Raw genomic sequence first — 22,777 nt, forward strand, 5'->3', positions numbered from 1 at the left:
CTAGGGAGACACGAGTAACCCTGGCCCAACTTCTTTCTGGATTCTGTAACAGGTTTAACTCTTACTAGTCCAGAATCAACCACCACATACGTAATGTATGTCCAGCATGCGATGTGTCCCCACATGACACCAACCATCTTTTCAATTGTAATGTGGAACCTACGCCTGTAATACTAATCTCCTATTGGTCCGCCCCTCTTGAATCCGCCAGTTTCCTTGATTTCTGTTAGAGGACTTTGATGAGAACTTGTGAGTGGTCATGCCCGTTAATAGGGGCGATGCACTGTTAACATAACAACATATCCTGAGCGACGACATTTTGTACAGCCGTATAAGTTTTGCAGGGAAACCAAATTCAGACATAGCGGCATATACGCTGCTCCTTTTCGTGCTGCCAGAACCAGAGGAAGAAGTGATGTGTGCAATTTTCTTTTCCCGTGGGTTTTCCAAGATTTGACGCGTAGTGAAAATCTGGTCGATCGTAGATTTACCACGTCCGAAGCCGCACTGATAAGATCCAATCAGCCAATTCACTGTGGGCTTCAATATGTCGCACAATACGCTTGACAGGACCTTAAATGCGATACTAAGCAGGATTCTCCTTCTTGTGGACTGATCAAAGATTATTTATTATAAATAATTAATGGACTAAAACCCTAAGGTTTTACAATTTAATAAGTGAATAGTGCTTATTCTTTTTAGGAAAAAACAAAAAAACACTCGGAGTGTTTGCCAAGGGACTGCCGATTGGCGACCCCGCTTAGAAACACTATGAACAAGTGAAATTTATTTCAACTGCTCATTAGCTAGTTGGACCAGCAACTCTAATTTCCAAAGTTCTTGTTCCAAATCTTGAATAAATGGTTAACATGCTGGCGGGTTTTTCATTCCATTTACTAAAAATGTGATGTGAATAAAGTAGCATTTAGGCAGCTTGCATCAATTCTTACAATTTATAATCTGTATGTTTTTATAAAAGTTAATAACTTTTTTATGGAAATTATAGTTCGCCCAGTGGTTAAAATTCAGTGCCTTCAATGGTCACTAAGTATACCACATACAACAATAATACACTATAGTCTTTCCTTTCCTCTTATTTCTTTTCTTTACCTTCCTTTCCTCTCTTTTTACTTTCCTTCTATCCTTTCCCTTCCTTTCCTTTCCTTTGCTTTCCTTCCCTTTCACTTCATTTTCTTTCCTGTCCTTCCCTACCTTTAATTTTCCATTCTTTTCCCTCGTTTCGCGCTCTGACTTGACCCGTTTTATTTTATTTTTTTGTTTTTATCATGGCAGAACTATACAAGGTGGCAGCACGGGACAGCTGATTTTGTACTTTTTTATTTGATTTGATACATCAACTTCAGGCGCGGTACGATTTTGACATTAGTTCATTGAATTTACAAAAACAAAGTAGTCCCATGTACTTTATTTATGTTTGTAGGTATGTCATCATGGTTGGTTGGTTATGGTTTTTGCAATTAGAAGAAAATTTTTCTAAGCGGGGTCGCCCCTCGGCAGTGTGACAAGTGTTGCATTCAAACACTAATAGTAATTTAGATTATGTTTTTTATTCAATTTGTATTATTTTACAGGTTTATTCAAGCTTTTAGAATGTTCTTAAAAAATGTATATTTAAGAAAAAATCATACGATGTTATAAAAGAACAAAATGAAAGTAAGTAATAAAGAATGAGTAAATCAAAACAAAGTAGAATGACAATGCTTATTCACAATGATGCTTAATTCTTAAAATATGTTAAGTGTGATACAGGGTCATTGATAAATTAATTTATAAGCAAATACTAAGCAGTTCGTACTGAACATTCTCCCCCTCCAAGAACGAATATTCTTAATGTTCTTATTCGTAGTCTTCAGTGGAATTCTGGTTGCCAACATTGCAATCCGAGATTGGCAATATGCAAATTTTTGAAATAGGTCGTTTTAAGAATTTTCCGTTGCATAAAAGAGTTATTACCCTCACCAAACCATCTGTTCCAGGATGAAGCTCATGTGTTCTGGCTAATGGCCAATACCTGGAGTGTTGCGCTCATTAATTAATAACACCACGTCTCCAACAGCAGGGTTTTTCCTTTGATGAGTCCACTTCGAACGTTTTTGAAGGGTGTGTAGATATTCATCAGTCCATCTCTGCCAGAAATGTTGCTTAAGGCGCTCTACAAGTTTCCAGCGAGTGAGTCGATCGATGTTTGTGTCAAGTAAATTTTCTTCTGATATGCAAGTGGTCGGCTCACCTACAAGAAAATGAGCACCTGAGACATGAGACCTGATAATCATCAGGGTGAGTAGTTAAAGGATACAAAGGCCTAGAGTTCAGGCAGCTCTCGATTTGTGTAAGCATCGTGCTAAGCTCTTCATAAGTGAGTATGCGATCTTTTATAATGTGACGTAAGTGATGTTTGGTCGATTTCACACCAGCCTCCCATAAACCTCCGAAGTGGGGAGATGCAGGAGGTATGAAATGCCATGTCGTTCCTGCGTTTGCTAGAGCTGCTGCTAAATGATCGGTGGCTTCGGCCTTGTGCTTTTTAAAATAAGTTTGCAGTTCCTTGTCAGCTCCTACAAATGTAGTTCCACAGTCTGAATATAGGTCTGTACAGCGGAGATAAAGTTATCTGATGTTAGACTTGTAACTGCTTCCAGATGAACTGCCTTCGTGCTCATATATACAAAAAGGCAGATTTAACATTTTGAAGTTATTGCTTTTCACGCTGTAGATTGTTTAGTGGTTATAGGTCCTGCGTAGTCTAGTCCGCTATGGATGAATGCTTTCGTTGGTTGTAGGCGCACAGTCGGTAAGTTTGCCATTTGTTGCTGGTGTGCTTTAGCTGTATATTTGAAACAAACAATACATTTACTAAGCTAGAGAACGAGAGAAGAGAATCCAATACCCACGCATAACATAAGAAGTCATCAGTTGTACTCATCCGTGCAAAGTTTTGTGATGAGCGTCTCTAAAAATAAGCAAAGATAGTGGATTTGTTTTTGTTAACAAAATGGGATGTTTTTTGTCAAATGGTGCATTTGCATTCTTTATTCGTCCTCCAACTCTTAGTAGACCTTGAGTATCAATGAAAGGAGAAAGGTATAGAACCTTCGAGCTGTTCGGCAATTCAAGAGTATTTTTCAAGCAATCGATTTCACGCGCGAAATCCACATGTTGTACCGCTTTTATAAGAGTGTTAAGCGCACGATTGAGTTCACATATCTTGAGAAAGCCAGTTTCTATAGAATGTCCCTCTTGGTGTTTACGAGTGAGTAATCTTGCTACAGTATTATGAAAGAATCGCAAAAAGTATGCTGTTACACGTTTAAGTCGTGATAGGGAAGAAAAGTTCAGTGTAAAGTTGGGATAAGCTTGCTTCGGGAGAGCAGCGTGTGTTTCTATATAAGTCTTACGTTGTTCTAAGGAAGTACTGCAGTCAAGTTTGGAACGAGGGCAAGTATTTTCGTTTTGAATGAGCCATTGTGGGCCGTTCCACTACAAAGAGTACGTTATAAGTTCATGTGGTTTTAATCCCCTTGTCAAACAGTCCGAAGGGTTTTCCTTCGTAGGTATGTATGTATCTCCACTGCTCTGATGTAGTACAACGTTGAGTTTCTGCAACTCTGTTGGCTACATAAACGGTCCATCGTGTTGAGCAACTTCGTATCCAACTTAAGACAACCATATTATCGGTCCAATAGTAAATGTTTGCCAGCTTTCGAACGCTTAACTTTTGCCATGACTTTAACTAACAGTGTTGCTGCACATAATTCTAGTCTGGGAATCGTAACAGTCTTAAGCGGAGCAAATTTAGTTTTAGACTGAATTAAGAATGAAGATGTATTGTTTTCGCTGTAAACAACTGCGTAGACAAATGCTGCATACGCTATTGAAGATGCATCACTAAATCCAATTCTATTTTACTGTTTTCCAATTTCTCCTTCCACAAACGTTGAAACATCATTTTGGCTAAAATTGTAGCGGCGCTAACCAGCCCAGAGGATCAAACAGCTTCGAAGCATCTGAGAGCATACTACCTTTGGTGATTGTGGAAGCGAAACTAAAGTTTAGTTTGAAGCATAAGTGATCTCCATTTACTTCCCAATGTAGCCCCAAAGCTTTAACAAATCTCTCATCCCTCAATTGAAATAAGTTAGCATTATCTCGTTTTTCAGCCGGAATAACATTCATTAATTCTAGAGAATTGGAGTTACATTTTCTTAAATTAAATCCACCACGATTAGAGAGATTACTCAATTGCTGTTGTAATTCTGTTACCTCTGCAATGGAATTACCCCCAGACATTATGTCATCAACATACCTGTCTTTCAAAAATATTTCACTTGCGAGAGGGAACTCGGTCTTCTCATCAAAAGCTAATTGACGTAAAACACGTATTGCTAAATAAGGAGCTGAGGTAGTTCCGTAGGTAACGGACCGCAATTTATAAATACATATTGGCTTCCGTACATCATCTCTCCACAGAATACACTGAAAATGTTGGTGGTCATCACAAATCATAATTTGACGAAACATTTTCTCCAAGTCAGCTGTAAATGCAATTTTATGGCAGCGTCATCGGTTAATTATACAAGGTAAGTCATTCTATAAATGTGGACCAGGAGCAAGTTCGTCGTTGAGAGATGGGCTCCGCTGTCTGTCGTTTAAATACTACCCTTAATTTAGTTGTAGTGCTGCTTTCTCTTAGGACGTGATGATGGCACAAAAGGTATTGATTTTCTTGCAAATCTCTTGAGAACTCACCTATCCTTTCCATGTGGTTCAATGCTTCGTACTATGATAGAAACTCTTTGTATAAAATTTCAAACTTTTTATTGGATTTAAAGCGGCTTTCCATTTGCCGTAGTCTTTTCACAGCAATTAGGTGAGTGGAAGGAAATGACGGCAACTTTCCGTTGGTAAGTAAAGTCTTAAAAGGAAGATGGACAGTATATCGTCCATTGTCATCCCTGGTATGTGTTTCGAGGAATAGTTTTTCGCAAGCTCTTTCTTCCTGGCTAAGAGGTTTATCATCAAACATCTCTTCCTGTTCCCAAAATAATCGAAGTGTGTCTTCATGTGTACATAAATTTGAATGTATTACGTCTGCAGAAATACTGTTATTAACAGAGCCAGAAATCATCCAACCAAAATGTGTTTCTTGTAATAATATTCCCCGCTTATACTTTCTCATATTGGTTAGCAAAATATCACCATATAGATCACATCCAATTATCATGTCGATATCATCTGGCGCAGCAAAAGTTGGGTCTGTGAGATGTAAATCCGAAATATTAGGCAAATTGCTTACCGTTACTAGACTTGGTTTATATGAAGTAATTTTTGGTAGAACAAACAATCTGCAGTCAATCGAAAACTCTTTCTCATAATGTGAGTACAATGTGAGACTCACAACGTTTCTTGCGGTTATGCCTGGAATGCCCCCAATACCACTAATCGACACGTTAACATTGGTTTTATTGAGGTGGAGTAATTGAGCAGCATTCTATGTTATAAACGAAGCTTGTGCTCCCTGATCTACAAGAGCTTTGAGATTATACCGATGAGATGATGAAGAAACAATTACCCGCACGGTAGCTAGTAAGACCGGTGAAGAAATATTACTCGATAGAGTGTGGATGTTTGGTGGTGTTTTCAGTGTTACAGCAAAGAGGATAAATACAAAAAGAGCCGTCACTCGTTATTTTTTTGGCATTTACTCGATGTATACTGAGAGGTAGTCGCTACTTTTTTTTTGGGCGAAATGTTTATAAATGTCTTCTATACATTTTCGTGTGGTATTTTTGTTTATTTCTCGACTGTATTTAATTAACTTATTTAATTCTCTTTCCAAAAATCACAGGTGCACAAGGGGCCTGCACGGCATGGATAAATGCGAGACAATTAAAAATGTCCCTCTCAGAAAACATTCGGCATCAATTTTTTCAATTTCCAGCGAGATACTCGCCACACAATAAGGAGTGACGGCTCTTATTGTATTTATCCTCTTTGGTTACAGCTTGATTGCTAACTGGTTTGCTGGTTGTACAGAGAGAAACAGTTGTGTTCAACTCGCCATTAGCATTATTGGAGCCTGGCAACGAGAATTAATTTTGCATTCACTGTAGGTGTGACCCTTACCTAAACACTTTAAACACAGCTTATTCAGCATTACAAATTTTTTCTTATCGTAAGAAGAGAGAGCAGAAAATTTAAAACATTTATACAAGTGATGATGCTTTTGACAAAAGGGACAGATGGAGCTAGCAGATGTTGTAGGTACAGACGCTGTATTTGCATGCAAAGTTCGTCGCTGTTTGCTTGGTACTTTATTTTTAGAATCACGAACACTAGAGACAACTATATTCGCCTCACTATCTCCTTCAACAAACTCAAGCGCACGATAGGTGTTCTCAAGGAATTTTAGCAAGTTCTGCACTTGAGGAATGTCATTGCTTCCATGTAACGACTGTTCCCATTCTTTTCGTGATTGTTTATCTAGTTTTTGAGTGAGTACGAAGATTAGTAAAGGATCCCAACCTGTTGTGCTTACGTCAACCGTTTTTAATAAAGCTAGCAGTCACCCCATCGGTAGGTGATGCTGCAAAAAGTTTCTTTAAAATTTGGTCAACTAGTTTTCTTTTATTGTGGTATCGATTTTCTAAAGCTGACCATACAAGAGCATAACTAGCGTCAGCCGCTGGATATTCATCTACCATTTCCTTTGGGGTACCTGTACAAGAACCTTTCAAATAAAAATATTTTTGGACATCTGTTAAAGCTGTGTTGTTGTAAACTAGTGACAGAAACATATCACGGAATGGAATCCATTCCAGATAATCTCCAGAAAAGGTAGGAAGCTCGATTTTTGGCAACCGAGCAGCAGATGTTACAGTGCCGTTCCTAGAATACACAGTGGCGAAAGTGCTTGCATGAATAGCTGGTGAAACTGGATTGCTAATTTCAAGCTGACGGTCAATTAACCTTGATTTGAATGAAATATATAGATCGTAGCATGAGTAGAACACATCTTCAGACAAGTAGAGAACGCCCTTTCCTTCAATTGAGTTATTACGTAGGGTTTCTAAGATTTTATCGTGCCCAGACTTGAAGCTTTGGTAAATGTTATCAGTTTCGGTAAGCAAACTTTGAACATAACCTCTCGTCTTTCCGTCGGATGGTTTTGCTTCGAACGACTCCATCATACGCTGGAGATGCGCCTGCATCCGTCGTTGATCTTCAATGGCTGTGCTTACAACTTCCATTCTACTCAGATGAAAAGAGGTTATAGGATATATTTATATTTAAGAAAAAATCATACGATGTTATAAAACAAAATGAAAGTAAGTAATAAAGAATGAGTAAATCAAAACAAAGTAGAATGACAATGCTTATTCACAATGATGTTTAGTTCTTAAAATATGTTAAGTGTGATACAGGGTCATTGATAAATTCATTTATAAGCAAATACTAAGCAGTTCGTACTGAACAATAAGCATTCCGAGTGTATTTCAGTGAAAACTGATCTATGTACCTTTCAGATGCCGTTCGGAGTCGGCATAAAACAAGTAGGTCCCATCCCGCCAATTTGTAGTAACCTTAGATCTCTTCGGAGGTTATGGCGCCTTACATTTATTTTTTTTAGGTATGTCATCATGCTGCCACCTTTATGGTACCGCCATGGTTTAAATTTACTTATATTTTTTTATTTTCTATTATTTTAATTTGTAGGAAACATGGCGGAACGATACAAGGTGGCAGCATGATGACATACCTACAAACATAAATAAAAATTCCATGTACTTTGTTTTTGTAAATTCGATGGACAAATGTCTAAATCGTACTGCGCCGGATATTGATATATCAAATCAAATAAAAAAGTATATAATCAGCTGTCCCATGCTGCCACCTTGTATAGTTCCGCCATGGTAGGAAACATGAAAAAACGGCTCACGCAATTGTTATTGTTATTGCACTAATTGACGATTTCGATTCACATTGAGACACCTTTTGTACAAATCTGTAATTTTGTCATGATGTCCATGGAAGCTAAAGAGACCATTTTAAGGAATTCGTAATTTTTGGTATGCCCTCCTGTCTTTAGAGGAGGACTAGTGGTAAAAAATTTGGAAAAAATAAGATTATTAGTATAATGTAATTTATATTTCTCCCTGATTTTTCATATGTCTTCCTGCTTTCCCACCCTCCTCCCCCACTATATATTCCATTCCCTTTTTATTGTTGTTGTATCGATAAGTACACTCCCCGAAGCTTTTGGGGAGTGTTATCGATGTTGATGGTCCTTTGCCGAATGCAGATCCGGTACGTTCCGGTAACAAGCACGATTTCGTATGACCGCTTCCTTTCTAGACCATGCCGCCCGAAATTGGGGTCGCCAGAGCCTCGGCTGCTAAAGAAGCAGAATTCATCACGTGTAGGTGAGGTTGACAATTGGGTTGGAGAAGCTATAAATTGCGCTGGCAACCCCTTGAAAGGGTTGCGCTACACAACCCTTGAATCAATTTGGTATTTTAGTCGCCTCTTACGACAGGCATACGTGCTGTGGGTATATTCTAAGCCCCTTAACCCACTGGGGTTTTTGTTCGTTGCACTTCATATCTTCGTTAAGCTTATACAGTTCATCATTAAACCTCCTTCGAAACACACAATTGGTATCAAGGACGGACAATAAACATCTTGGCTACTTTTTTTCTCGAAAACTGACATACATCTGGGCCCGTCTTATGTTTAACGAAACGTAATCGAACTCTGAAATAATGTATCGGATAAATGATATATGTGAACTAGCGACAACGAGTACTCATTAGATCTATAACTCATTATATGAAATTTTTAGAAATAGTTCAAAATGTCCGCAATCAACTCAAAGCCCACTTCTTTGCCTCTTTATTAAATCCAGGGCTCGTATCGTGTTATACGATCACGTATCGAAAAGCATTTCACTCAAACCTTAAATATGCATCTGCCGAAATATTATAATAAGTTAAAGATCTTGTATATTTTCCTAACCCGATTAGATCAGAGCTATTGCGATTTTAAAAATTGATTTTGATCAAGGCTCGTAAAAAAAGATACGGGCCCAGGGAAAGCCCACTTGTTAAATGATATCAATAACATCAACACCGAGATTTGGCATATCGTTAATGGTGTGCGGGTAGCGTGCTCTGCCTACCACACCGGGGAAAGCAACACAAAAAATGATTCAATTAGAAATGTTTCTAAGCCGGCATCGCCCCTCGGCAGTAGTTTGGCAAAAACTCTCAGTGTGTTTCTGCCATGAAAACCTTCCCAGTGAAAATTAGTCTGCCTTGCAGCTGCCATTCAGAGTCGGCATAAAACATGCAGATCCTGTCCTCGCAATTTGTAGGAAACAATTAAAAGAAACACCACGCGCCAAGTATGTGTATATGATCTGACCATTAGTAGACTTACCAGGTCTGAAGCCGCACTGATAAGGATTGGGCAGGGCATAGTTAAATTCCAGAGGAACGTATATTCCTATCTGTTTGGTGTTCCCCTCATTATCTACCAATGATGAGAAGTGCCCCCTTCTCAGCACATTCCGTACGTCAGTTATCAAGATGCCATTTTACAGGAATCTTCCCCGGTCGGGTATTATTCCTAGCATTCAACATATCCAACTCCTCGAACTCGTCGGTTTCGCTTAATTTTCTTTATTCTAAGTAGGGGTATATTTTTATTTTATTCAAGGCAGCGCGACGTTCCTTATCGTACAATTGATTTGCGGGTTCGATGACAACCGATGGTGTACGCAGCAGCGCTGCATAATACATAGGAGAAAAATGTTCTCCAACTGCTTGGCTACAATGTAACATCAAAATATTTCTCTCAGTGAGCAGGTTAGATATCCGAGTAAAATTCCCTTAACAATTATTCTCTCGTTCGTTCACCATCACTATCCGCTCACTGTCTCTTCATTATAGTACCCCCTATTGAATAAAAACTATTTACATTACCATCCAGCGTAATCATTTTACCAATACAGTTAAAAAATTTGTTTGGTAGGTTTCTATGAGTTTTTAAGAGTACTGAAACTGCTTTCTTAAAAAAATTACTTTATAGATTATTTAATTTTTCCTAATTGCAGGAACGGGAATTTCCGCAGCAGCATCAACGGGAGTAGTAAAATCAATTAGTCTAGTCACATCATCACAAAATGTAACATCATCACAGGATATTACGAAACGAACAAATAAGCCACTTATGGAAAAGCGACGACGTGCACGTATCAATCAAAGTTTGGCCATCCTCAAGGCCCTTATTTTAGAATCAACAAAAAACCAGTCTAAAACTGATGGCCAAACAAAACATACGAAATTGGAAAAAGCTGATATACTTGAGCTAACTGTGCGTCATTTCCAACGCCATAGAAATATCGATGATCCAAGTAACTAAAAGTCCTTATCCGTGTTTATTAACTGTAAATATAATATTCAAAAATGTCCACAGCCATCAACAAGTACAGAGCTGGATATACAGATTGCGCCAGAGAGGTTGCTCGATATTTAGCAACACCCGAACCTCCCCCACTTGGAAATATGCCTGCGCTATCGGAACCAGGATCTAAATCACGTCTTTTACGACATTTAGATCAATGCATAGCTGAAATCGATGTTGAAATATGTCCTCACTCGAAAGCTACTTATGCCGATAGTCCATCGAGCAGCTGTTACGATAATAATTCAGCTACGAAGAAACCGTAAGTTTCTTGCACAGATATTACTTCATATATTAAGTCAAATATGTGTACATAAGTCCTAGAGGTCGTTATATTCGAATTGCTCGAATATAATGGAAAGTATACCCTGCTACTGCTCGAGCTACGTCGTAGGTAGGGTCTTGTTTTCCGTAGCTATTTCGGGATAATTTCAGTCACTCCTAGAAGGTTTTAGGGAATATTTCGTTGTCATTTCCGGATGATTTTGGGAGTGATATCGGGATCATTTGGGGACTATTTCGATGTTATTCTCTGGTCATTTCGAAGTCAATTTGGGATCACTTTAGGGCGATTTCTGGAAGGCTTTGGAAACTATTTCGAAGGCATTTTAGGATTGTTTTGAGGATATGTCGGGAACATTTGGCGATTTTTTCGTGGTACTTCCGGAGTCGTTTCGAGGCCAATTTGTGATCATATTCTGATGGTCTTGGGGATTCGGGATGTTTTTGGTTGTGAACATAGCATAATGATCTTGGAGACCATTTTAGGGTAGTTCCAGGGTCATTTTCTGCATAATTTCGGGATAGTTTTGAAGCCTATTTCGGGGTCAATTGGTAATTTTGTGATGACCTTGTGGACTATACTTCCACAATAATACAGCAGCTGTTTTGTCAAACGGCTTTAAAATTTTACTTGTACTACTTTTTTCCAACTTGCAGCATTTAAGGCTTCTTTGATCCCAAGATATATGAGGTTGCAATTGTGTTATCTCTTACAAAACATTGTTGATGTAATAATAATTCATGACGAAATAGTTTCAAAATTGTTAGAGGTAATATCGAAATAAAAATCATAAATAATGCCGAACATGTCTGGTATTTTAACGCCCTTAGTATGTTATTCCGAAAAATCCCAAAAATATTCCTTAATAGTACGGGCGTTTTCTTTACTTTTAAAGCTATAGATATTCGCAATGGCCACAAATTGGTTCCAATATTTCTATTTTTTACCATTTTCTGACCCTAGTTCCATGAGGACCTTGGGTCCCCAGAGCCTCGCCTGCTAAATATGTATGTGTAGGATACATTCATATTTGTAACAGGATTCCCCTCGCCTAGGTGAGGTTGACATTTGGGTTGCGGCAGCTTTGAAGGTATAAAGCTTTGTATTGCGCTTATGAACCCCTTGAATCCCTCTGTGCCCTTCGCCGTGCTTTGGGGCATTTTATACGCTCCTCCGCTATTTCGTCGTTCCACCACGTTCTGGGCATGGAAGCATCACACGTCGTACTTAATGACTTAGATATGTGCACCGACAGGTCCTCCGCATTTGTCCTTCGTGTTGTGGCATCATTCCAAACAACATCAAATGTTTGTGGCTCAAAAAGGTGAAAAGGTGTTGTTTTCATCTTCTTCTATGTGGTTGATGAGGAGCTATCCTTGGTGAAGTTTCCACCAGCTCTAAGCTAATAGCTTTGTGGTCGTTGAGTGTGTAGACGTTACTGATGGGCCACCTTGCTCGCCTCGCTATTTCGCTACTAGCAAACGTGAGATCTATAATGGATCGTCTACTGGCAGTGTCAAATTTTTATTTCCCCGGTTCATTTAGAAGTTATAGCCTCAGGGATGTAAAGCTCTCGAGAAGAATTCTACCTCTATCGTTATTTCCTATACTACCCCATAAAGTTGACCATGCATTAAAGTCTCCACCTATTATAAGTGGGTGATTATCCTGTTCTTCTATGCTCATCCCAAGAATCATGCTCTCAAATTCCGTGCTACCCATGCTCGGAGATGCATAGCAACTAAATATGTATATTCCATTGATGTTTGCGCATATGAATCCAGCCACTGTCGGTGGCATCTTTTTCCTGTGTAAGAAGTTTTCCTGTTATCCAAATTGCGGCTTTCCCTGCTAAGTCCGAGAGCCAACCTTGTTCCTGGGTATTTCTGTACGGTTCTGAAAGTACTGCTATTTCAAATCCCCATTGTACTGTAGGGTGACCGTTTGATACTTTGCTATGACCTTCGCTGATTCCTTAAGGACTGCATCAATCTCTGCTTGGTACGCGCTAGTTTTCCCCTCCCGTGATCTTTTTAGTTGACGTCACCCCCAAAGGCTTTTAATCGTCGCAACTTCTCACCTTTCGTAGTATGTTAGCATACGTAGCATCTCCCGCCCTCGAAATAATGATTGCATCAGGCCTGGCCTTGATCATTTTTTTCTTACTCCCGTATAAGTATACCGGTCCTAAAAGGCCAAAGCAAAATACCATGGATATCCAATCTATGAGTGGTATAACTAGAAACTTGCGTGACTCTATTACGCTCGTTAGCAAAACCTGTATCGCAGGGAGCACGAAAAAACAGACTTGTATACAGGTGTCGACTCCTGTCCTTTTGATCGGCCCCCTAGTAGGAAATTCGCGGGTGCTATGGTTTCACCTCAAATTCGAAAAGAGTTCACTCTTGGAGAAGTTGAGTATAAAGCATACTTAATGAAGCTATGCAGTATCTTCTCCGCTGAAGTCGACAATAAAGCATTCCCTTCGGAGTAATGCGGTCTTCTCCGCTGGAAAGTTAACAATAAACTTGTCCCTTGATCCAACCCTAAAGGGTAAAGCAGCTTCTTTATCTATTCTAATCTAATCATAATTTTCCAATTGATTCTTCTGCGGAAGGTCAATGAAAAGGTTTTTCACATCCCTTAATTGTGACCGCGGGGTAAACCTGATGAGTAGATTTATTTAGAAAAACCTTGTATCTTACCAAGGGAAAACCTTGTAAGAATGGGGTATGTGCTCACTTATCTTTTTGAAATGTTTGAAACTGCGTTAGGTTATGCTGAACGGTGGCATCGGATCTAGTGTACATGTGATCAGCAGCTGAGACTGATATTAAAGATAACCCTAAGGCGTTTTGGAAATACGTAAAATCCAAAAAGCTATGCTCTAGTATTCCGGCATCAGTATTCTATAATAAGGAGCTTGCCTCTTCACCTGCTGAAGCGGCTAATCTTTTTGCAGATTTTTTCCGCTCCAACTTTGTTGCGCAAACGGAAGTCCGGCCGGCGGTCCAGGTTTGTGCTGACGCTTCTACCAACTTTGGGGCTTTGGCTTTATCCCTTATAGACGTTATGAAAGGAATCCAAAACATAAAATCATCCACCTTTACCGATATTGACGGCCAATCGTCTTATCTTTGGCATTGGCGATCCCACTCCTAATTTTTAACAAATCTCTCGAGTGTGTTGAATTTATCGATGCATGGAAAATAACTTTCATTAGCCCAGTTTTCAAGAGCGGTAATAAAAATAACGTTGTCAATTATAGATCCATAGCAAAGTTGTCGACTATTTCTAAACTTTTTGGGTATATTGTGAAACAAAAAATGTATTTTGCGGTAAAACGTCTAATCAGTAACAATCACCATGGTTTCATGTCCAGTAGATCCACTGTGACAAATGTAACAATTTTTTCCGATTATTGCCTATCCGCGTTTAATAATCGTTTACAAGTTGATACTGTATACACTGATTTCTCAAAAGGGTTTGATAAAGTTAGTCACTCAATCCTAATTTCTAAATTGCTTTCTTTGGGTTTCCACTCAACATTTCTTTCTTGGATAAGATCATATCTTCAACAGCGGAGTTGTGTCGTTGTAATTGACAATACTCACTCTAACTCTTTTATTGCAACCTCTGGCGTGCCGCAAGGTAGCATTTTGGGGCCGCTGCTTTTTGTAATCTTTATAAATGATATTTCAGCCTGCTTTCTGCACTCTAACTTTCTTTTGTACGCTGATGATTTAAAGCTTTTGGAACCATTTCGAATGCCTCTGACGCGGAAAGGATTCAATCTGATCTCGACAATATCGCTGTGTGGTGTAATACCAATAATCTGCCGCTAAATGTTGGTAAATGCTTTCATGTTACCTTCTCCAAAGGTCGCGATAGTCTCCCCACCTCTTACTTTATTGGCGGCACCCGCCTCTCAACCCTTAACGAGATAAAAGACCTAGGGGTAATATTCGATTCACTACTCACTTGTTAGCATTACCATTGCTAGGTCATATTCAGTGCTGGCCTTCATTCGGCGCTTTAGCTCCGACTTTAGCGATCCCTATACTTTAAAATTATTGTTCACTGCGCTTGTTCGCTCTAAGCTCGAATATGATTGCTTTATTTGGAAGCCATATCACGAGTGCCATATTAAGAGGCTCGAACGTGTACAAAAAACATTTGTATGTTTCGCATTGCGATCGTTGAATTTCTCTGATCTGATTCCCTCGTATGAAGACAGGTGTGCACTTATAACCCTACATCCTCTTCAATGTAGAATAACCATTATCTCTCTCACTTTTGTTTATGACATTATTCGCGGAGCAGTTGATGCACCTTGCCCCCTCGCGAGTATCCGTTTTCGTATCTCGAGCAGGCCGCTTCGTAACAGAGTTACTTTTTATACGGACAATGCCAGGACCCTCTATGCCTCTAATGCACCCTTGTTTAGAGCCATGGCCGATTTTAATCTAATCTCATATTCTTCAGCCATCGACTTTTCTTTGCCGAAGCCCACTTTTAAATCAATACTCAGTGATATTTGTTCTGTGTAGTCTGTAAATATATTACCATTCATTACAATACAAGTAGTTTGTAATTGTTTTAGTTTATCATTAAGTAAAGTTAAAATCTGTTATATAGTCTGTAAGGCCTGAAACACCATAGACTGTAATAAATAAATAGAATTTTGGAGAATTCCGCTTATTCCAATCCTTCTGCTAACATTCGAATCGCTAAACTGTTAAATAAATAACTCCAATATTCAATAATGCAAAATGGTCTTTATTAGACTAGTTTGAGAGTACTTCACAATAACACTTATCAGGCCCAACGAGAGGGGAGGGGGAAATGGGGGGGGGGGGGGGGATTCCCCCGGGCTCGGGGTTTCTGAAGGTGGCCCGCGATTTATATGTACTAAGACATTTTTTTTTTAATTCAGGGGAGTCTTTAGTTGTTCCATGTGCAAATTTTAAGCCGAATTTCAAAAGCAACGAATATTGATAATGATTTTTTGCCCGGGCCTTCGAACAGTGAGGAGAAAATAAAAACATCAAACAAATTTGTATGTTTACATGAATCCGAAATCGTAAAGTTTTCGTGCTGGCATTGATGAAGGTTCATCTTCAAAAAGTCTTCCCCACGAACTCTGTATCAAAGTCCAGATTATTTAAACGACTTCGATATCGGTAGAGTGAATAGTGAGTTTTTGCGATCTGAAGAAGTCAACGAAATAATTCGTCGAGGTCATCAATATTAACCTGTTATTTTTCCATGTGATTGTCAAGACGAGGCATTTTCTACCTCGTTGTTAAACAGAATCTTGCCAAATGGAGAGAAAGTGGAGCGTGACTGGTTGGTGTGGAGTGCCAGTAGCAATGCTTTTTATTGCCTACCATATCGTCTGTTAAGCGACAATACTTTAAATCAACCAAAAATTTGTTGTCCTGGCGGATATTCTAAATTCCAGGTGCGGAATGTTATATTCAAAGGCGATCTTTACAAAATAGAATTCAAAAGGAGACTACAATTGATACACTTATCAATGAACAGCTAATCACTGAAATTCAAAAGTGGAAGGAAATTTTATATAGAATTTTGGACACTATTTTATTTTTGGGTGAGAGAGGCCTAGCTTTCAGAGGCGAAAGTATATATTTTGGTGAACGAAACAACGGAAATTTTTTGGGCATCTTAAAACTCATAAGCCATTATGATCCGATATTTAGAGATCATTTGGAGAAAGTTAGGATTTCACAACAGCAGCACAAACGTTGACAAGTTCACTAACTTTCCCCAGACATTCAGAACGAGTTTGTAGAAATTTGTGCAAAGCACGTGAGGGAAACTATTTTAGATCAAGGCAAGAAAGCCAAGTATTTTGCTATTATCGTTGATGCTACGCCTGATGCTAGTCACGTTGAACAGACTACGTTCATTTTGCGCTACCTCCATTTCAATTCGAAAGCAACAAACTTTATAATTCAAGAACGGTTTTTGGCATTCGTGGATTGTAACCAAAAAACTGGCAAGGAAATCGTGGATTTAATTTGCCATACTCTATGTAAACATGAAATCCCATTAAGGGATTGTCGTGCACAAGGGTACAATAACGGCGCCATGAAAGGAGCTTACAACGGGGCACAACGTCACATTCTCGACAAAAACTCAAATGCTGATTACTCGCCTTGTGCAACCCACAGTCTCAATTTGTGTGGTGTTGATGCTGCAGAATGTGGTCCGGCTGCAATTACTTTCTTCGGAGTTGTACAAAAATGTTTTACTATTTTCAGCAGCACTCCATCCTCAAAAAAAAAATGTACCGCGCTCTCTTCACAGTCTTTCAGACAAAAGCCAAATTCGACTGCGCAAGCATACGGAGATGTTACCGGCATTCTCAAGTACATCAACAAGTTCGAATGTATCTTGCTGTCCTCAATTTGGTTCAAAATACTGACTACCATTAATGAAAGAAACGTGGTCCTCCAAGCTAGAGACACCAACATAGATGTTGAGGTCCGACATTATTAGCTGATTTGAAGTTGATTAGGAACCAAAGGGTAACTATTTTAAAAGAATGCAAAACAGTTGCTATTCAATTGAACATCCCGCCAAAGTTTCCGGACATTCGAAAGAGAAAACCCAAACGACGTTTTGAAGATAATGGAAATGAGATGATTACGAATGATCCAGAGTCTGATTTTAAAAACAATACATTCCTGGTGATCGTTTATTCGGTAATAACTGGCATTACTGAACGAATTGCAGCTACGAGAAAGTTGAGCGAGACGTTTTCCTTTTTGTGGCAATTTGAAGACATGGATGAAACTACGGTTCGGGCGAGCGCAGCAAAATTTGTCGAAAAATACAAGTCGGACATTTCTCAAAGCTTAGAAGGCGAAATAATTTACTTGAAACACATTTACGAAGCAAATTTTTACAAAGGTCTGTCACCATTGGAATTGCTAAATGCCATCTATATTCAAAATCTGCATAAAATTTTCCCCAACATTTGTTTTGCTTTACGTATCTTTTGCACTATACCTGCCACTGTAGCTAGTGCAGAACGTTCCTTCAGCGTCCTTGCAAGAATCAAAAACTTTCATAGATCGTGTTCATCTCAAGAGCGAGTTTCAGGACTTGCCACGCTTTGTGTTGCTTCCGTTTTGCACGACAATTAAAATTTGATATTATTATAAAAAATTTTACAGCGAAAAAAGCAAGAAAAGCCTCTCTTTGATATCCGAACCTTCTACATTGAATAATCAAAATTTATAATCATCACTAAATTTATCAGAAATGTATTAAAATGTTACCAAATAACTAGAAAAGATTATTTCAAACAATATGCGGCTGTTAAAAGATAATTTTATTTCTACGCACAATAAAATAGTATAAATAGTAAATATTCTGTGTTAATTTTTGTCTTCAGCTCTTAGTCAAAAAGTCATTTAGTTGATGTTGCAAAAATTTTTTTATGTAATCCATCAATAATGATTAATGGCTGAGACGCCATTAATTTAAATAAACGAATGTATTAGTGGATTTTTATAGGGGACCCGTAAATTGTTTAGTCCCGGGCCCGGATTTTTTCTGCCTGCTTGGTAATTGAGCTACATACATATATGCGTATGTATGTGTGAGTAACACCGTCGGCTGATGACACATCAGTGTGTGTGTGGTATATCTTCCTTGCCTTGTACATAAGTGTGGCTAGCTTTAATGTGTACATGTACATAAGAGTGGCTGCTTCATGTTTTTGTTGTTGCGTGATTGTTAACTAGCCTAGTGATGTTACCATTCGAGACAATATTGTATACATACAAGTATTGTATGCATTCTGACTTAATAAAAATCAGTTTTTTACCTTATAATAAATTAGGCTCTCCACTTGTATGATGTTCTCATAAATTTTTTTTTTAATTTTCATGTCAAAATTAAAAAATCAGTTCAGCAAGAATATGTCTTTGTATAAGGACACATTTTTTGCTGATTTTTATATAAAGGAAGTGCTTAAATTTTTTTTATTTTCTTTTTATATTTATAATTAATGTGGACCGTATAAAAAATATTGAGTGAGGGCTAGGTATAAAAAACAATAGATTTCCTTCTATGTACATATGAAACATAACCCCAACAGGCATTGCTGTAATGTTTTTGAAAATAGTTTTAAAAGAGTTTATATAATACACAAAATATAAAAGGTTTCAATATTAAGTCAATTTTAATTTTCTTAAAAATAATCTTTTTGTAAGCGTTCAGACCGAATGTTTGTTAATGATTCAATTTTAAACGCAAAACTCAAAAGTAATATTTTATTTAAAATTTTGTATACAAATTACACTTTTAAGCTTCTAACCAACGTTCCATTTCGATTATTTTACGTTTTATTTCAAACGTTTTGTAAGCTTAATATTTATTCCTGTCAACTTTTTGAAACTTACTTTTCCTTTACTTTGCTTGTGGGTAGAATTACAAGCGTACAGTGAAATTTTCCGAATATAAATTGAAAATTTCTAAATATTAACTGCAATGCCTGCGATCAAAAGTATATTTATTTAAAGAGTGAATAAAAGCGAAACTTATAAACATATTCGTAAAAGTGCGGTAAGAAATAAAACGGCCGTAAAAGCAGGATTTATAATTTTTTTCCACAAAACATGAACACATGTGGCTCAGACGTTGTTGACAAAAGTATGGCTCCAATGAGAGCACTTAAAAGCTTAGAGACCATACAACGGAACGAATAGTGCGGGTGGGTACTTTAGCACTGGAGCAATTTTAAACCCTGGGATTTTGGGACACATTTAAGATTTCTCCTGTAAAGCTGAAAACGCTACCAGATAGCCTATATGAGAAGTGTTTAATTGGGCCCTTAAAACCGACCCCTAGTTTTATTGGCTTCACTTACTGAATTTGCTTCTATACAAAAAAAAATAATATTTATTTGTTGTTTTTCGGCCTTCAATATTTAAATTATTAAATTTTTCGAGCTCAAGGCCACGCATAAATAAAAAACAAATATTTTATATCTTTCAATAAATATACTTGTTTAATGCTTAATCGATATTTCGACCTCAATCTGAGATCATCCTCAGGACTAAAAAGATTACAAAACAATAAAAACATCAAAAAGTGCATTTTACGTACATCACTATAACACAACTTACACTCTTGGCTGTGCCTGATCGACTAATTTTAAAAGATTACATATTAAACGAATATAAACAATATAATGTAAACAAATAAATACCGTAAATATAAACAAATTTTTGACAAAAACAACCATGTACAAATTTCTCCAACTGTACGTCGCGCTCAGCATACATATATATGTACATATATCAGCTACAGGTAAACTGTTGTTGTCTAACATTATAATACGAATATTGGTGGGACATTAAACCAGGCATGCTTAACGAACGAAACGATATCATTTCGTTACGATAATCAACGTTAATAAACGAAACGAAGTCACTTCGTTTCGTTTATTAACGTTAAGATCGTCAAATTAACGTTAATTTGACGTTCTTAACGTTAATAAACGAAACGAAATGACTTCGTTTCGTTTATTAGCGTTGATTATCGTAACGAAATGATATCGTTTCGTTCGTTAAGCATGCCTGCATTAAACTAACAAATTACTCTCAAAGCGCTTTTTTGTTTCTGCTTATTAGCTGCCTATAGGCCGAAGCACAATTTTCCGTGTCTGTTTTAAAATGTATCCGTTTGTCGCTCTCTATATTGATAATATGAAGCATTTCAAGTATGTATCACTTATTATATTGCTTCTCTTGTTGCAAAATTCTCACATTGTCTAAATCTGGACAATGTCCCGTAGCGCTACAATGATGTGTTAAGGCTGTTTTGTTATCGTTGAAATTATTTCTGTTTTTCATATTCGACTTGTGTCCGGAAATCCTTGTCTTAAGCTTAGATTTAGTTGTCCCCACATATACTTTGTTGCATAAGTGGGACCCGTCACCATTGCAATTAATTTGGTATATTACGTTGGATTTCTCGTATTTTTTATTCCTGCTTTTCATGTTGCTGTATATTTGTCGTAGAGTGTTGTCGTACGTGAAAGCTATTTGGAACTTATCCCGGTCATACATATTTGAGTTCTTCAGTCTGTTGGACAAGCCTGGAATGTATGTGGCTGTCTTGAATATTTTCTTGGCATCCTGTCTAATCTCAGTAGTATTCGGTTAAGCGTAAAAATCTCTTATGTAGCTATTGATTAAAGATAGAGGAAAATCGTTGTCTGTTAATATTTGCTTGATCAGGGCAACATTTTAAAGTTACATTCAAATGGTACAAAAAACCCACTGCGTCTGGGAGATTAATAAACTTTTATTCCAAGCATGAAAGAAGAATCATAGTAAACACGGCAAAGAACTTTGTCAGAAAAGTTCTCTCTATTAGCGACGCATGTTACCATGAAGAAAATGTTGCCCTGATCAAGCAAATATTAACAGACAACGATTTTCCTCTATCTTTAATCAATAGCTACATAAGAGATTTTTACGCTAAACCGAATACTACTGAGATTAGACAGGATGCCAAGAAAATATTCAAGACAGCCACATACATTCCAGGCTTGTCCAACAGACTGAAGAACTCAAATATGTATGACCGGGATAAGTTCCAAATAGCTTTCACGTACGACAACACTCTACGACAAATATACAGCAACATGAAAAGCAGGATTGAAAAATACGAGAAATCCAACGTAATATACCAAATTAATTGCAATGGTGACGGGTCCCACTTATGCAACAAAGTATATGTGGGGACAACTAAATCTAAGCTTAAGACAAGGATTTCCGGACACAAGTCGAATATAAAAAACAGAAATAATTTCAACGATAACAAAACAGCCTTAACATATCATTGTAGCGCTACGGGACATTGTCCAGATTTAGACAATGTGAGAATTTTGCAACAAGAGAAGCAATATAATAAGAGATACATAGTTGAAATGCTTCATATTATCAATATAGAGAGCGACAAACGGATAAATTTTAAAACAGACACGGAAAATTGTGCTTCGGCCTATAGGCAGCTAATAAGCAGAAACAAAAAAGCGCTTTGAGAGTAATTTGTTAGTTTAATGTCCCACCAATATTCGTATTATAATGTTAGACAACAACAGTTTACCTGTAGCTGATATATGTACATATATATGTATGCTGAGCGCGACGTACAGTTGGAGAAATTTGTACATGGTTGTTTTTGTCAAAAATTTCTTTATATTTACGGTATTTATTTGTTTACATTATATTGTTTATATTCGTTTAATATGTAATCTTTTAAAATTAGTCGATCAGGCACAGCCAAGAATGTAAGTTGTGTTATAGTGATGTTTTTATTGTTTTGTAATCTTTTTAGTCCTGAGGATGATCTCAGATTGAGGTCGAAATATCGATTAAACATTAAACAAGTATATTTATTGAAAGATATAAAATATTTGGTTTTTATTTATGCGTGGCCTTGAGCTCGAAAAATTTAATAAAAAAAAATAATAACTTTTTTTATTTTTATTTGAATGCATTTCAGTCAAGCAGACGATAATTCGTTCGACTACAGCAGCCAAGACTCGAATCCTTTAGATTTCAGTAAGGCCTCCTCAAATGTTTTAACAACGAAGGCTACTTTTGTTAGTCCCGCTGGTACGCCGGTGGCACATTCCACAAATTCACCCTGTTCGGAACGTTTAAGTAGTTCACAAGTACGGTTAAAAAAAAATTTACTTAAGTAATTCTTTTCATGTTTTAAGTAAATATTTTCTTTTAATTTTATCAACAGGATGAGAATAACAATCCCGATGGCCCTCAAGGCAGTTCAGGATCGAGCAAAAGTGAAGGAAGTATGCGACCATTGATATCAAGTAGCGATGCATCGAGTGCCATGGACACCAATACTGTGCAAAGCTTTGATGAACGCAGTAAAGTGAGAAAATACCTAAAAGCCAAATTTAGAATTGAAAACTATCCTCTTGATTTTTTCTACTCATAC

The 22,777-nt window shown here is 37.6% G+C and overlaps 1 protein-coding gene across 1 annotated transcript in view; it reads left to right on the forward strand.

Annotated features, from left to right (window-relative positions):
* Sidpn (similar to Deadpan) overlaps positions 1-22,777 on the forward strand; it is a 40,202-nt gene that overhangs the window by 16,343 nt on the left and 1,082 nt on the right. Inside the window, exons 2-5 of the mRNA XM_067765759.1 lie at positions 10,133-10,432; positions 10,495-10,744; positions 22,319-22,490; positions 22,568-22,711. Coding sequence (XP_067621860.1) covers positions 10,133-10,432; positions 10,495-10,744; positions 22,319-22,490; positions 22,568-22,711 — 866 coding nt within the window. The remainder of the gene's footprint in view (positions 1-10,132; positions 10,433-10,494; positions 10,745-22,318; positions 22,491-22,567; positions 22,712-22,777) is intronic.

This window comes from Eurosta solidaginis, chromosome 2 (assembly GCF_040869045.1).
Source record: "Eurosta solidaginis isolate ZX-2024a chromosome 2, ASM4086904v1, whole genome shotgun sequence".
Classification (NCBI taxonomy): domain Eukaryota; kingdom Metazoa; phylum Arthropoda; class Insecta; order Diptera; family Tephritidae; genus Eurosta; species Eurosta solidaginis.